This window comes from Leptonychotes weddellii, chromosome 1, assembly GCF_054177405.1.
Source record: "Leptonychotes weddellii isolate Sample4059 chromosome 1, ASM5417740v2, whole genome shotgun sequence".
Taxonomy (NCBI): Eukaryota; Metazoa; Chordata; class Mammalia; order Carnivora; family Phocidae; genus Leptonychotes; species Leptonychotes weddellii.
Window position 1 is genome coordinate 188,932,851 of NC_138369.1, and position 14,730 is coordinate 188,947,580.

At 55.3% G+C, this 14,730-nt stretch overlaps 1 protein-coding gene across 3 annotated transcripts in view; it reads right to left on the minus strand.

Annotated features, from left to right (window-relative positions):
* TMPRSS2 (transmembrane serine protease 2) overlaps window positions 1-12,692 on the minus strand; it is a 36,331-nt gene extending 23,639 nt beyond the window's left edge. Inside the window, exons 1-3 of one of the 3 annotated variants that reach the window (XM_081800246.1) lie at window positions 12,583-12,692; window positions 2,802-2,872; window positions 606-828 (exon numbers count right to left, since the gene is read on the minus strand). In XM_081800246.1, coding sequence (XP_081656372.1) covers window positions 606-828; window positions 2,802-2,816 — 238 coding nt within the window. In that variant the 5' untranslated portion in view covers window positions 2,817-2,872; window positions 12,583-12,692. Of the gene's footprint in view, window positions 1-605; window positions 829-2,801; window positions 2,873-12,425; window positions 12,560-12,582 lie in introns of those variants that run through there. The other 2 variants (XM_081800239.1, XM_081800231.1) reach the window with 2 other exon arrangements.
* Window positions 12,693-14,730: the final 2,038 nt, after the last annotated feature.

A 14,730-nucleotide genomic window follows, 5' to 3' on the forward strand; every position in this document is an offset into this window, starting at 1 on the left:
TGCAAGAAGAAAGGAGATGAGTAAGAGTTAGAAGCACGTGGCATTGAAGGGATCAGTCCTTGGAGCCCTCACCCGCTCTACGCCCACTCTGCTCTGTCCACGAGACCCTTAAAGCCCAGACATCCTTCCGAGTGCCAACCACACCAGCCACTTCCTTTGCTGAGCGCCAAGCCGCCCTCGTCCAGCACCTTAAGCGTGACTTGCTGTGTCCAGGGAACCACGCCACAAAGAAAGGGTGGGTAGGTGACTCCCGCATCGGAGCTTACCATTCACTCAGGATGACGCACCGACAAGCCACGCCGGGAAGAACAGGGCAGAGAGGCCCGGCTTGGAAGACCATGGAAGACCACCCTGGGTGGTACGGGCCAAGCTGGCCCAGGAGAGTTAAGGAAAGTGAAGGAAGGGCTTTGCAGCCTGGCAGCTCTCCAAGGGCCCCAGGCAGGAGGCAAGAGGGTGAAAGCTGGGACATCGAGGGAGAGGGGGAGAGCATGGGACCAGCCCCAGCAGAGGGAGGAGGGCAGTCAGCGACAGAGGACAGAGCCCCCTGGAGAAGACAGACCCCAGCGCCAGTTCTGTTGTAGGAAAGAAATGCAAAAGGGTCCTACTTGCAGTGCACACCGTCCCCGATGGGGACTTGGGCTGCACGCGGATGGTGGGTGTCGAAGTGTGCGTCAGCACCCTTGGGGTGGACTGGGGCCCCTCGGATGGGTAGTACGGGACCGGATACACCGGGTAGGCGCTGGGGACCGTGGCGGGCCGCAGGGGATAGAGGCTTTCAGGCTGGTATCCATGGTTTTCGTAGTAAGGTCCAACTCCTGGCGGTGACCCCTAAACAATGACAGAGAACGTGCATGATATAAAACCCCGGTTACCTTCAAGGTTAGGCGCGTGTCCGTCACACTTAGACAAGGGGCCGAAAAGCTGCTGCAGATTCTTCTCTGAACTTACCCAGACTGACTAAACCAGAACTTTCAATTAATTGTCAACGGTTTTTGCGTTTGTTTGTTCACTGATCATTTTTTGAAATAAAGAGAAAGTAAATGGTCAACACTGAGATTTACTAAAAAAATTTTTAAAAAAATTTAAAGAAAAAAATGTGTGGAAGTCTGGGCAGCAGTTGACACCCAAACCCTGAGATGGAGATTATAGCGAGAAAGGTAATGGTCGAGGGGCCGCCAGGCGTCTGCACTCGTGGCCTCCTGGAGACCCGACCACACCCCTACGAAGGTGCAGGCGTGACTCATGGACCCATTTTGCAGAGAAGAACGTTGAGTGATAGAGGTTAAAAAATTTACCTGAAGGTTCATACTATACATGTTATTCTAAAAGTTCCTTTTCTACCTCCTCCTCCCTTAGGAGACGTGTCACCATTTACTACGGGACATGTAAAGGGTTTGCAGCGCAGTCCTGCTGCGAGGAGCATCCTCCCAAGGCACGAGCGCCTCTGCAGGGAGCTGCCGGGTCTCTGCGCACACGACATGGAAAGTGCTGCCCCAGCTACAGCTTTTATTCCTGCCTCATCCATCTCCTTGAACACCCTTCTCCTCGCCCTCTGCCCACTTAAACACTGCCTTCTCTGGCTGCCCCTGCAAGACCCCCGCCGGCCAGCCTGCATGTCCCCTGCTTCCGCCCTCCCCAATCACCCACTGGCGGGGCCATGTGGGGAGGCCACATTTGCCCTCCTATCTGAGGGCCCCTCAAACTTCTTCCCACTCATTCATTCATTTCTCCTCCTGCTTCTTGTTGACCGTGGTCTCAGGACAGGGCCGGTATTCTGAGCCGAGGCAACGCAATGCTTAGCATTTTAAAGGGGGGGCCTCCAGGGAAGCGAGATTATACCGGAATGAGCCAAGTGCCGGCGGCCAGAGTTAACCTCTGCTTAATAACTCACCGATGCTCTCCTTCAGAAGTGCAAAGATTGTAACTCTGAACCAGAGCAGTGGACAGAAAGGGAAACAGTGTAATCTCTAATCTAAATGGGGCACCAAAGGCCAAAAGAAAAAGAGCACATGGGTTTGGTCTCTATCGGAAGCATCTAAGAACATGCTGTCCCATCCAGGAAAGGTTGTGGCAGGCACGGCGGTCTGTCCCGGCGAAGCCCTGTGCAGGGGATATGCAATTTAAAATGGAACCAGTGAAAATTAAAAACCAGCAACTGCTAAAGAAGGAAAAACAAAAGGGCTCTTTTCCAGATACAAGATATGGAAAATATTCGTTATTGACCACAACTCTGTATTGCATGCACCCATTCGCAGGGATAAGATGAACCAGTGAGATATAATGGGGAACAAAGATACTGCATTTGTCTCCAGAGTTATTGCAGGGCTGGGGAGCATCCAGGGAGAGGGACAGTCAGCCCAATGCTACATTCCATCACGGCCTCCCCCAGTTTATCAGGACACCGGGCTGCGCAGGGGTCTGCCGGCCGGTGATGCCCCACACACCTGTTTTCCCCTGGGACTTACTCCCTCCCAGCACCCTTCTGCCCCTGGCTGTCCCGACTGCTCACCCTGAAACTCACCCGCAGGGCAGGAAGAGAAGAGGCCCAGGTATGAGCAGTGCACATACCTTACACCCACCCGACAGCTTTGGGGCGCTCTCCGCGGGCGCAGCTGTGGTGTGTCTGCACCCTAACCCGCTCCCACGCACCCTACCTGAGAGAGCGCCGTGACCAGCATCCACAGAGCACTCGCTGTCCCTGCAGCCAGGGCTTAAAATGCCGCCCAGCACACACTTTGGAAAATCACAGTGGGGATAAGGAAACAAAGAGAAGTCTGGGAAGGTAATAATTAACCACTTACTGAGTTTAAAGCCATCCTGGTTTTATCAGCAGCATCAGGTAATGGCAAAGATTCGGGACGTTTAAGATGACCTAGAAGAAAGAACGATAAGACTGTGTTATTTCGATACCGGTTCGTTTTTAGGAGACACATGGAGAAAGAACTAGAAGACTAGAGGAGAGTTAGCTCTCTCCGGAACAAAGGGCAGTTTTCCCATTCACCTTGGCCTTCACCTTGCCCACCTCTTCCCCACACAACGCACGTGCAAGGAGCTTGGTGCTCACCTGCCTTAGCTCCGGGGATGGTTGTAGGTACCACGGCTCTCGCGGCCGAGACGTCCCCCAGGCTGCCTCTGGCTACGGAGGTCGCAGGGACTGGAAGCACGCAAAGGTGACTCACCGACCCTCACGTTCAGGGGAGGTTAAGGGGGGGCAAGGACTGGGGGTCAGCTCACGGCACTGCCACTCCCTGGCCGCTTCATCAGGCCGGTGCCTGCACCTCTCTGAATCTGGGACAGAAATGGATGTGGAGGTGGGCACGGTCCCATTTGGGTGAGGACTTAAGGAGGGGGTCCAGTGAGCCACAGCAGGCCCTGAGATGCCCCCTGGCTCGCTCCTGCAGACAGTCCACGGGGAGGAAGGGGTGGGCACCCACTGTGCAGCAGGTGGCCCAGAACTTAGTACCAGATGGAGGCCACACCTGACTTTCTAAATAAGCCATATGCAATCTCCCACTTCTTAATAAACACCTGGGGAAAAAATTCCATAAAACACATCCACACGCACCCATTTCTTCACATACTACCCCAAATCCAGAAAAGAAAACATTTCAGAACTAATTTTGACAGTTTCTAGGGTTTGCAGTAAAATCTGTTGTTTGCAGATGTTTGTGAACAGTTAATAGTAATTTCTAGAAAAACCATCAGCACGGAATGCCTCCATTCTGGCATCACTCTTTCCCTCCTGAGCGCACGTGGAGGGCTTCTCTCTGCCCCTCCCTGCTGTCTTGGAATGACCAAAGAATACTTCGAGAAATAGCCTTCCAGATCCTGCATCTGCAAGACCACATTCCCGATGAGAAAGCTCTGGGCTTCACACCACCTGTAAACCCCCCGGGCACATAGTAGTTGCCCAAATGGCAGCAGGCAGTGCGGTGGCTAAGCCCATGACCTCTGGGACCTGTGGCCTGGGGCACGTCAGCTAATGTTCCCGTGCCTCAGTGGTCTCATCTGCAAAAGGGGATTAAGAGTAGCACCCACTACAGGGCTGTTGGGGTGTGAAATGAGTTGGTACCAATGTAGCTCTCAGTGCCTGGCATATGGTAAGTGCTGCCTCTGTTTTTGTCAAATAAAAGTGATTATAGGGCGCCTGGGTGGCTCAGTTGGTTAAGCGACTGCCTTCAGCTCAGGTCATGATCCTGGAGTCCCTGGATCGAGTCCCGCATCGGGCTCCCTGCTCAGCGGGGGGTCTGCTTCTCCCTCTGCCCTCTTCCCTCTCGTGCTCTCTGTCTCTCATTCTCTCTCTCTCAAATAAATAAATAAAATCTTTAAAAAAAAAAAGTGATTATAGGGGCGGCGCCTGGGTGGCTCAGTCGTTAAGCGTCTGCCTTCGGCTCAGGTCATGATCCCAGAGTCCTGGGATCCAGCCCCGCATCGGGATCCCTGCTCGGCGGGAAGCCTGCTTCTCCCTCTCCCACTCCCCCTGCTTGTGTTCCCTCTCTCGCTGTCTCTCTGTCAAATAGATAAATAAAAATCTTAAAAGAAAAAAGTGATTATAAAACCGATAGATGTTGCTTCCAGCGGGCAAGGGGGAGGCGCCCGATATGCGGCGTTTGCAGGTTTGCAGATTTCCTCTGGTGTTTCTCCCAAAGTCCCAAGTCCACCAGCTCTGAAAAGCCGGTGGAGCTAAATGCAAAAGAACCAGCCCCAGCCCATTTACTGCCTTCTATCCCCAAAGCACAATTATTAGTGGACTCGTTAAACTAAAAACAAACAAAAACCCACCAAAAAAACCATCAACTTGCTATAAATAAAAATGCGAGTATGGCTTTTTGGTCTTGGGAAGCCTCCAATGAATACGTCACAATAAAAATGCACAGGTCATTTATTTACTTTTCACGTAAAGCTAAAATACAAGAATGAGGGGGCGCCTGGGTGGCTCAGTCGGTTGAGCACCCGACTTTCAATCTCATTTCAGGTCTTGGTCTCAGGGTCGTGAGTTCAAGCCCCGTGTCAGGATCTATGCTGGGCTTTGAAGCCTCCTTAATAAAAAAAAAAGAAAGAAAGAAAATACAAGAATGAGTTCATATTAATAGCTTTGAGATGTTTTTAAAATATTTTATTCATTTATTTGACAGAGAGAGACACTGAGAGAGAGGGAACACAAGCAGGGGGAGTGCGAGAGGGAGAAGCAGGCTTCCCGCCAAGCAGGGAGCCCGATGCGGGGCTCGATCCCAGGACCCCGGGATCATGACCTGAGCCGAAGGCAGACGCTTAACGACTGAGCCACCCAGGCGCCCCAGCTCTGAGATTTTTTTTAATTTAAATAAAAGGTCAACACCTTTCTGGGTACAAGGAAAGTACACTGTCCAATATACAGGTGGGAGGATCACCATGTAAGCCTTTAAATGGTGTGATCCTCACCTACTAATAAACCTGTCCTATGTCTGCTCCTTAGATACATCAAGACAGTACCCCCACTCCACACTGGTCCACGCGGGGCAGAAAATCGCAGCACATCCCTGGGGTTACTTTCCGAAGCATCCTGCCTGAGCATTCTCAGGCCTCTGAGCTATCTCACCAGTTCTAGGCTTGGGTGCAGTTTCAGGAAATGAGAATTTGATCCCCCTGGCGGCGTTCCCAGTTTAAGAGCCCTCTGAAAGGAACGATCAGTCAGGCCTCGAAATCCACGCTTCCTATCCATTCGTGATCCTTAACAGCGAGAGACCAGGAAGCCAGGGGAGGAAGGAGTGCAGGCGGCCGCGGCCACGAACGGTCCAGTAAAAGCCACAGGACCCCGAAGTAATCACAGGATAATCCTATCTCGTCCAGAGTTCCCACGGCCTGCAAAACCTGAGCCAGAAACACCCAGTGCGCCCAGATGGGCCCCCGCGGACTTTGGAACAGGAGACAGGAGTGGTGCTCAGCCTGTAATTTCTCTGGCTGAAAAGCAGGGAAGGACAAGTGCCTCCCTCTGGAACTGGATCTGCAAGAGCCACCGTCGTCCAACAGGACCAGGAGCCACACTGGGTCCGTTCATGTTCAAAACAGGCATTTACATAAATAACGTTGTGCGCCCAAAAAACACACAAAACCAAGCAAAACACACAGACACAAACCACAGGCATCCCCGCAGTGACATGCATCTCTGGCCCTGGGTTTTGAACAGACCAAGACAGCCGAGGGAGTGAGAGACGACACGGTCTCTCAAATGCTTTCCTGTCACTTCGAGGTGATTGTCCTTGATTCCGGAAAGGCAGCCATAACAATGCATTTTTCCTGCAAGTGACAAAAGAGTAAATATGTGACAAAGTTCCTCGTCCTTCCTTGTCCTCGGCTGGCTCCCGTGCCAACACGGACAAAGTGGCCCACTTGAGTCACACAACACAGCACAACACAACACAACCCGGCGGTTTCAGTCACTCCAGGCTCTTTTCGGAGAGCTGAGTCATCCCCGAGCACCTGCCGGGCCACGGCTGAGCAGGACAGTGCCAGGGCTGTGCGATGCAGTCCTGCCTGCCCATGGCGTGACGAAGCCCTTTCCAACCACAAAGGTCTTTTCTTTGGGGATCTCAGAAAGCATTTCCTGGAGACGTATTTTGAAAACCAGCAAATCAATGCAAATGAGGCCAATCGCATAGATTCGAACTCCCATCCAGGGGGCCCCCTGGGGTCTTCTTTATAAAGCAGTCCCCGCTGAGCTCACTGCACACCACCTTTCAAGCATTTGCTGCTGTGGAACCCCACCGGGGGCCTTTAAGACCCGGGGATGAGGCGTGACAGGATGACGAGGCCCCACCGTCCTTGACCCCCCCGTACCCCTCCTTCAAACTCCAAAGCAAGCCAGGCCAATAGACACTCCCTATCCAATAAACAAATGGTCGCTCAGAGCCCCTAATGTCTCAACCACCGCATAAAATGACATCATCCAAAAAGATGCTGTTGCGTCCTATCGCGGATACAAAGCCCAGTTCGATGCCGGTTACAGGCCAGTGGTGGGTTTAAGTAACAGTTAAGATGGATGGACGAGAGGTCCGCACAGTGATTCACACGGGAATGAGACAGAGACAGACAGAGACAGAGGCAGAGACAGAATCTCAGGAGAGGCTCTGCCTGCGTCTTCCACGTTTCTTTTTCTATGAATGCCTCATTGTCCCGGTGTGACTGCAAACTTTTTAGGGCAGGAATTGGGTCGGGTCCTTTTTTCTTGGTTTCTTTCTTTCAAGCTAAGCTCTGTAGCAGACAAGAAAGTGTTCCGATATTTTCCGAGTTCCAGAGGCCAAATGAGTACGATGGAATTCGAGAGAGAGCGAGCAGGCTGGGAAGTTCACACCTGGACAAAACCAGCCTCCAAGGTGAGGACGTGGGTGACCTCACAGACGCAGGTGAACAGCACTGACTGCATACCTAATGTGACAGGCTGGCTGGAGAGGAGCCCAGGTCCCTCCGGGAGGGAGGAGAACCAAGGCCGTGCAAAGGCCACGGCCAAGGGTTCAAGACCTCGTCCAAGCCCATCTGTGAAATGAGATAATCAATAAACAGGGTTGTTTCAAGGACCAAGTGTGTCTGTTTCTAGCACCGTGGCCAACACACATGATGGGCACACAATAATAACATCATGACGGCAACTAAGGTTTACCTGCTAGTATGGAAGGGGCGGTTATGTGCAAAATAGATTCAGTTATTCTGTGCAAATCCAAAGGACAAAAGCAAGCAGGATCCAAATGGTCAGCAATATCAGAAAGGCAGGTTTAACTCAACCCGGGAAAACCACATTTCCAACAATGCAGGTTTAAATATCGACGAGTTGGGGGCGCCTGGGTGGCTCAGTCATTAAGCGCCTGCCTTCAGCTCGGGTCATGATCCCAGGGTCCTGGGATCGAGTCCCACCTCGGGCTCCCTGTGTAGTGGGAAGTCTGCTTCTCCCTCCCCCATTCCCCTGTTCCCTCTCTTGCCATGTCTCTGTCAAATAAATAAATAAAATCAGACGCCTAACGACTGAGCCACTCAGGCGCCCCAATAAATAAAATCTTTAACAAAAAAACATCGACGAGTTGCCTTCGAAAGAAGAGTTCTTCAAACTGAGAAATGTTTGATCCAATATGGAAGGCGGGCTATCCACAAGTATTTTATCCAAGCATGTTCTAGAATAGAACTGAGCTTTGGCTGGGGGATTAGGCAGGATGATCTTATATTGCCTGTGGTCAGACACTCGCAGAAGGACCTCCAAGCCTGACATCCCTAGAAAACACAGGCTCCGCATCCCCTGAGTTCTGATCAAGGGTTGAAATGAGGGGAGTGTGGTGTCCCACCAGGAAGACCCCTTGGGGAGCAGTGGCCGTGGGGGATGCTGGCGCTGAGTCTCATGCCACATGAAGCCCGGGCTGTTTCATTTTCCAGTTCAGCTCTCACTTGAAGATATTTCTCTGTCGAGCGTCCACTTGATGCCACAGCCTCTTCCCGGTTCCACTTGAAGGATCCACTTGATCCTTCTGTCAATTCTGCACTTCCATGAACCTCCGTGAACTTCCAGACTTCAGCCGTGGTGCCTGCCAAGACTTGGTGCCCTTTAAACATTCTGTGCTTTTTTTTTTAAATTTTTTTAAAGAGTTTATTTATTTATTTGACAGAGAGAGACACAGCGAGAGAGGGAACACAAGCAGGGGGAGTGGGAGAGGGAGAAGCAGGCTTCCTGCCGAGCAGGGAGCCCGATGCGGGGCTCGATCCCAGGACCCTGGGACCATGACCTGAGCCGAAGGCAGACGCTTAACGACTGAGCCACCCAGGTGCCCCCATTCTGTGCTTTCTTATCCTATTTCTGCACCCTCGGCCCCCTGCACACACACCCCGGTGATGCCTCACAGCTGAGCGCAATCCACACTGACAAAATGCCTGGAGTTTTCACCCAGAGCAAGCCCTATCCTCCTCCCCTGCACTCACCTCTACAAACCTGTCTTTCCTTTTTTTGGATCTTATTCACTGATTTGAGAGAGAGGGAGAGAGAGAGAGCGCGCATCAGAGAGAGCAGGAGTGGGGGTGGGGGGCAGAGGGAGAGGGAGAAGCAGGCTCCCCGCTGAGCAGGGAGCCAACACAGGACTCAATCCCAGGACCCTGAGATCATGACTCGAGCCCAAGATAGACGTTTCACCAACTGAGCCACCCAGGTGCCCTTACAAGTGTGTCTTTGAGCCACCTTCCCTCTTCCCTGTTCACAATCCAAGTAACTGCCCACATCCCCACCAGAAAATCAGCGTCTGCCTTCTTCCTCGATGCCTCTAAGGCTGACCGTGACATTTCCACATGCCCTGGGTCCTCTGCTCCTGACCAGTGGCCAGGACAGACCAAGTCCTAGGCTGGCTCTTCTCCTTCCTGACCTCAAGCTTTGCCTCTAGGTTGTCCCCCGAAACTGCCTGTTTGATCAGCCAAGCCCTTTGCGACTCCCCACACGTAGCTGGGGCCACGATGGTCAACGGCACAGAGCGTACGAGTCCCCTCCTCCACAGCCAGGCCCACTACTCCTGGAGGTTTGCAAGCCAGGGCTCCCTGAGATGGCCTTTAGGGTCCCCCGGTACCAAGCCAGGATGGGACTCACGTGATGCCCTTGCACCCCATCCCCAGGGGCCACCAACATGTCCTGGGGCAGACCCAACGTCAGGGGGTCCCTGCAGCTGCCCTGGAAAGGGGGGCAAGGAAAAGCAGGAAAGGCTCAGCAGTTGTGGGAAGCGGGATGACCCCAGGAGATCCTGAGCAGGGGGAGTAAGCAGAGGTAGGAAAGCGTGCAGAGCCCTAGTGCCTCTCCAGACCCCCTTTCACCCTCCTCACCAGCAGGCCAGCTTCTAATCCTTAAGTAACCAAAACTGACTGACCACTAAACTGACCCAGTCCATTTCCTTTCCATTTCCTGCTCCCATTACCAAGGCTTGGACTTGACTCCCAGCCCCACAAACCTGAGATTTTTCTGGAGGGCTTAGAAAAATAGAGAACTGAGATCTCCTGTCCGTCTGCTGCTGCGACTGGAACCGGGGCAGTGACCCCATATGATCACAGAGCTCTCCCGGGACTCCTGCCACAGGGTGTGGGTGGGAAAGAGTGAGGGCCACCAGCCTGGACCCCTGGTGTTCACTTCCCGGGAGGCCCGCATGTGTCCGGGCTGCACTGTCTACCGGACATTTCGACCCGAGTCGTGTCCCTCATCGCCCCATTAGCCAGGGAGCTCAGCCCTCTGCACTGCCCCACCAAGGAGTCCCAGACACTCCTGCCCTGGTCACTCTGGAAGGTTCAGCACAGAGCCCAGGTGGGGCTGTGGGCAGGGGGAACCAGCCCGGCCCGCCAACAAGCCCCTGCTGCCTGAGGAATCCTTGGGTCCCATTCTCAGCTACCCTGGCCTTCCACACTAGTACCTGTGACATTCCAATCTCCTGGAAAAGGCAGTCACAGGACCGGCCAGAGCCCTGCAGAGCCGGATGGCCAGGCTTCAGCCCCATGGCTCCCCACGGGTCACAGACCTTGGGCAAGCATCTTGCCTCTCTGCCTCAGTTAACTCACAGTGAAGTGAAGGATGTTATAAAGAGTTTGGAATGACGCCTGACAGGAAGAAAGTGCCTCATCCATGTTTGCTGTTATTATAATACCAACGTGGCCACATTTTCTCCTACAATCCCGGTGAGCAGCCAAGGGTGCGAGGCCCGAGCTCCTAGCCCTGTCCAGGGCTCCGGCAGCAGCACAGACTCGGCCGGAGAAGGGTGACCTTGGGAATGCTGAAGAGGAAAGTTGCTTGCTGGACTTGTCGAGGCCAAGAGCAAAGGCCCATGCTGCCCACCCGCTGATATTTAAAAACAAAAAGCAAAACAAAAGCAGAGAGGAACGTGTTGAATGACGGACCTCCAGGCACAAGCCCCCCACTGAGGGGACTCCCCCAACTAGGGAGCTTAGCCTTTGCTTGCTTGGTGGTGCCCTTGCCTTTCCAGATAACCCCAACCTCCCATTAAGGTCTGCTGCGCTGGGGGCAGGGAGGAAAGCCTCAGCTCTGCAAAAGCTGGGACAACGGAAGCAGCTGCCGTTCACCGGGCCCACCAGGCTCCCCTCACCCGGCGCAGCAGGGGCAGCCTGGGAGCCTGGGCTCCGTGGGGGCCTGCGCCCCCAGGTTCCTGGGCCTGGGTCATCTCTGCCCACATTCCTAGCGGCCCCCCGGCTTCAGGGGAGACTAGTGCCAGCCTCACTTCCTGGAAAACCTTCCCCGACCTCCTAGGCTAAGTCAACAAGCCTCCGCTCACTTCGGGTTTCCTCAACACCTTGATCTCGGCGTGGCGGCCTTTGTAATTTTCCATGATTCGGGTGACCCTCTACAGCTGCCAGCTCCACGACCCAAGATCAGCGTGCCCCCTGGGCGCCCCCATCCTAGTCCCAGGACCACTGCACCAGTTGGAATCGAGGAGTGCGCTGTGTCAGGGCCGAGTCCGGGGTGACGCCTGACCACCAGGTGGACCTCGGGCCGCGAGCCACTAGGATTCCTCTTTTTTTTTTTAGGATTCCTCTTGACCAGGCCCGCCGCCGGTGCGCTGGAAAAAGGATTCGGGCTTCGCAATTCTGGGCCACCACGCTGGGCCCTCAGGGCTCCGGGCACCCAAGTGCCCTCTGAGGCGGGGACGCCCGAACTTCGGGGCCGTAAGGCAATTCTCCCGCAGGGCCCGTGGGGCGGCGGGCAGGACGTCCGCTGCCAGGCTGGTGCGCTCCGCCCCGTGGCCACACTCCAGAGTCCCGCTGGACCGCGGGCGGCGCACGGAAGCGCCCAGGGGCCGGCCTGGTCCCCGGCAGGGAGCGCGCGCCCGGGGCCAGGACCGCTCCTCCCCGGCGGGCTCCTGCGGACCCCCGGTGCCCGGGCGGCCTGACTCTGGTCGCCGCCGCCGGGGTCCGGGCTGCCGACACCCCCTCCCCGGGACCGCCGAGCTTCGCGCCTCGCCCGGGGGCCCTCGGGGAGCCTTTCCCCGCCGCGCCCGCCGTATCGCTCCCGGAATCTCAGCGAGTTTCCAGTTTCTCCCCACCTCGGGAGGGAACCAAGAAGCAGGAGGAGTTCAGGTAACACTCCGGGGCCGCAGAGATTTTCCCGAAACAAAGAAACGGATAGACAACTCTCTGTCCTCCTTGTCCCCCTCAAAGAAAAGGCTCCCCTGCTCCCCAGCCCCGGGCCGCAGGAGGCAGGTGGTCCAGGAGCCGACTCTGGCCGAGGGGGCCGACCCCGAGGCACCCTCTGCTCCGACCAATGAGCCAGGGACTCGGAGCAACGTGCCCGGGCCGCGCGAAGCCATCGCAGTGGCCCGGGAGCCTCCGAGCGGCGCACCAAGGGGTCCCAGGCGCGCCACACCCTCCAGCCCCACCGAGGGCCCTTTGCCCGGCCCGGCCCGGAGCGTCCCGCCGGCGGGAGGACGCACCTGCTGCGCTCGCGCTGCTCACGCCCGGCCTCACGTCCAGCCGCCACCACCCAGCGCGGGGGGCGCTTGGGTTGTCCCCCGGCGCCCAGATCCTTCCTTTCGCGCCCGGGACCCGCACCCCAGACTCGGCACGGAGAACCGGCAGCGCGCGGCTCACCTGCCGGGCTCCGGGGCCCGGCGCTCTCCGCCCCTTGCCCTTCCTCTTCTTCCTCCACCTCCTCCGCCTCCTGCGGAGCTCGTCTTCCCCTGCCCGGCGCCCAACTCCCCGACACTCCCCGGCTCTCGCTTTAATCCCGGGAGGCGGTGTCCAGTGCCCAGGGCGACACCCCTAAACGCGGTCCCGGGTCACCTCCGGCAGGGGGAGGGGACTGGCCGGTGCGGCGGCCCCGCGCGGGGCGGGTCCGGGCAGGGGTGACGGGAGGAGGAGTTTCCCCCAGGGAAAGCCCGAGAAGCGCTCCTGACTCAGGCCGGCTAGGGGGACCCCTTGAAGCTCCCGGCTTCGTTCCCCACCCACCCCCCACCCCCCCGGGCAGTGTAGGGCCGGTAGGAGCGTGTCTCCCTCCCCTCCTCCCCTCGACGGCTCCTGTTGTGAGCGCTTCGAATTGGGATTAAGGAAGGGAATTCTGGGGAGATTGGGTCCCCGCGTGAGCCCCAGGAGCTGCTGCTCCCCCTGAGCTCCTGGACCCGAGAGCCAGCCCCTGAGGACCCCTGGCCCAGGCACCAGCGCCAAGGACACAGGGCTGTGCGCCGAGGACCCTCCAGCCTGCCTGGGCCAGCCTTTCTTTGCCTTCAGCTTCCAAGTCCCCCCACCCCAGCCTCCCGACGCCCCCAGGAGTGGCGAGAGGCCTTCCCACGCACCGCAGGCAAGGGACGGGGGAGAGGAAAGAGAGTGAGATAAACCTTAGTCCAAAAGGCCTGTCTTTTCCCTGTCCTTCAGAAGCTCTTTCCAGTGCTGTTTGCAAAACACAAAGCAACCTGGATTGCTCTCCAATAAAATGGAAGACGAAAACCCAATTCATTCCAAATCACATGCCTCTTTGGCCTGGGAGCTGGACTTTCCTAGTAAATTCTTCCCTCCCACACTGTCTTTGGGCTCCCACACTTAGATCCACAAAGGGGACCATCCTGAATATGCCAGGACCCACCCATCTCTAGTACTCCACGGGTGTCCAGGTCGTCCCAAGTAGAAGACATTCCAGGACCGGGTACAGCAGATAGGTCAGACTGTGTCCTCCTGGCAAGTCACTTATTTCTGTGTAGTGGCTTGGAGCTGTCTAGGAATGACACCATTGTTCCACCAAACCCCTGATGTCCACATTCATACCAGGTGGCTTGTGTGTCTCTATATCCAGCCCTCTTCTGCGGGTTACTCTCTCAACGTGCATTTCCCCTTCTCTTGACAGCTTCATGGAATTTTTGTTGGAGTATATACACCTCCCTGGAGCCGGCTATCAGCCTGGGTAGCCCACTTGACCTCAGCGCTAGGGGTGGGCATGCAGCCAGTCTCTGGCTCAGCAGCTTAATCTCATTCCCTGCCAGAATTGCCACTTCAGGGATGAACACACAACCCACTTATGACCAGTGAGATGTGGGGCTTAGGGAAGGAGGTTTGGGGGTTTTCGCACTCTTTTAAGGGAACTTGCAGAGACCCACTTCCTTGTGCTTGGAGGGAGAAGCGAGTAGTCTCAGGAATTGTTGATCACCGTCTTTCCATCACCAGGAAGCTAGCTGCAGATAAAGAAAGCTCCTCCATCAAAAATGACAGCATAGAGAACACTAGAAACCAGTTCTTCCTGGCATCATTGAACCACTGAATCAAATCGACTCTGAAGTCAAGCCCACATTACCACTTCGTTCATGAATACAAGTGGAAAATCAGAATTGCTTACCAAGGGCAGTAGCTGTGATACAATGAAAATAAAATACTATTATTATATGTTAAAAATCGGCAACAGAGTTCTGTTCATATGGCAGAGTAGATATCCTGAAATAATGCTCACACTACAAAACAACCAACAAGGCTGGCTAGAGTGTATATTATTAATGTCCTTTAAAATTACAGCCGAATGTGCAAGAAAACTTGGGAAATCCTCAGCAACAAAACTGAAATGGGAGTATGTATCTGGGGAAGTGAAGAAGGCATCGTAGTGGCAGGCCCAGAGCCCGAGATGGAACTGGATCTCACGACCCTGAGATCATGACCTGAGCCAAAACCAAGAGCCGGACACCAACTGCCCCACCCAGGCGCCCCTAGAAGCAAGGATTTTTAAAGATAACTTAGCAGAGGGCTGCCTGGGTGGCGCAG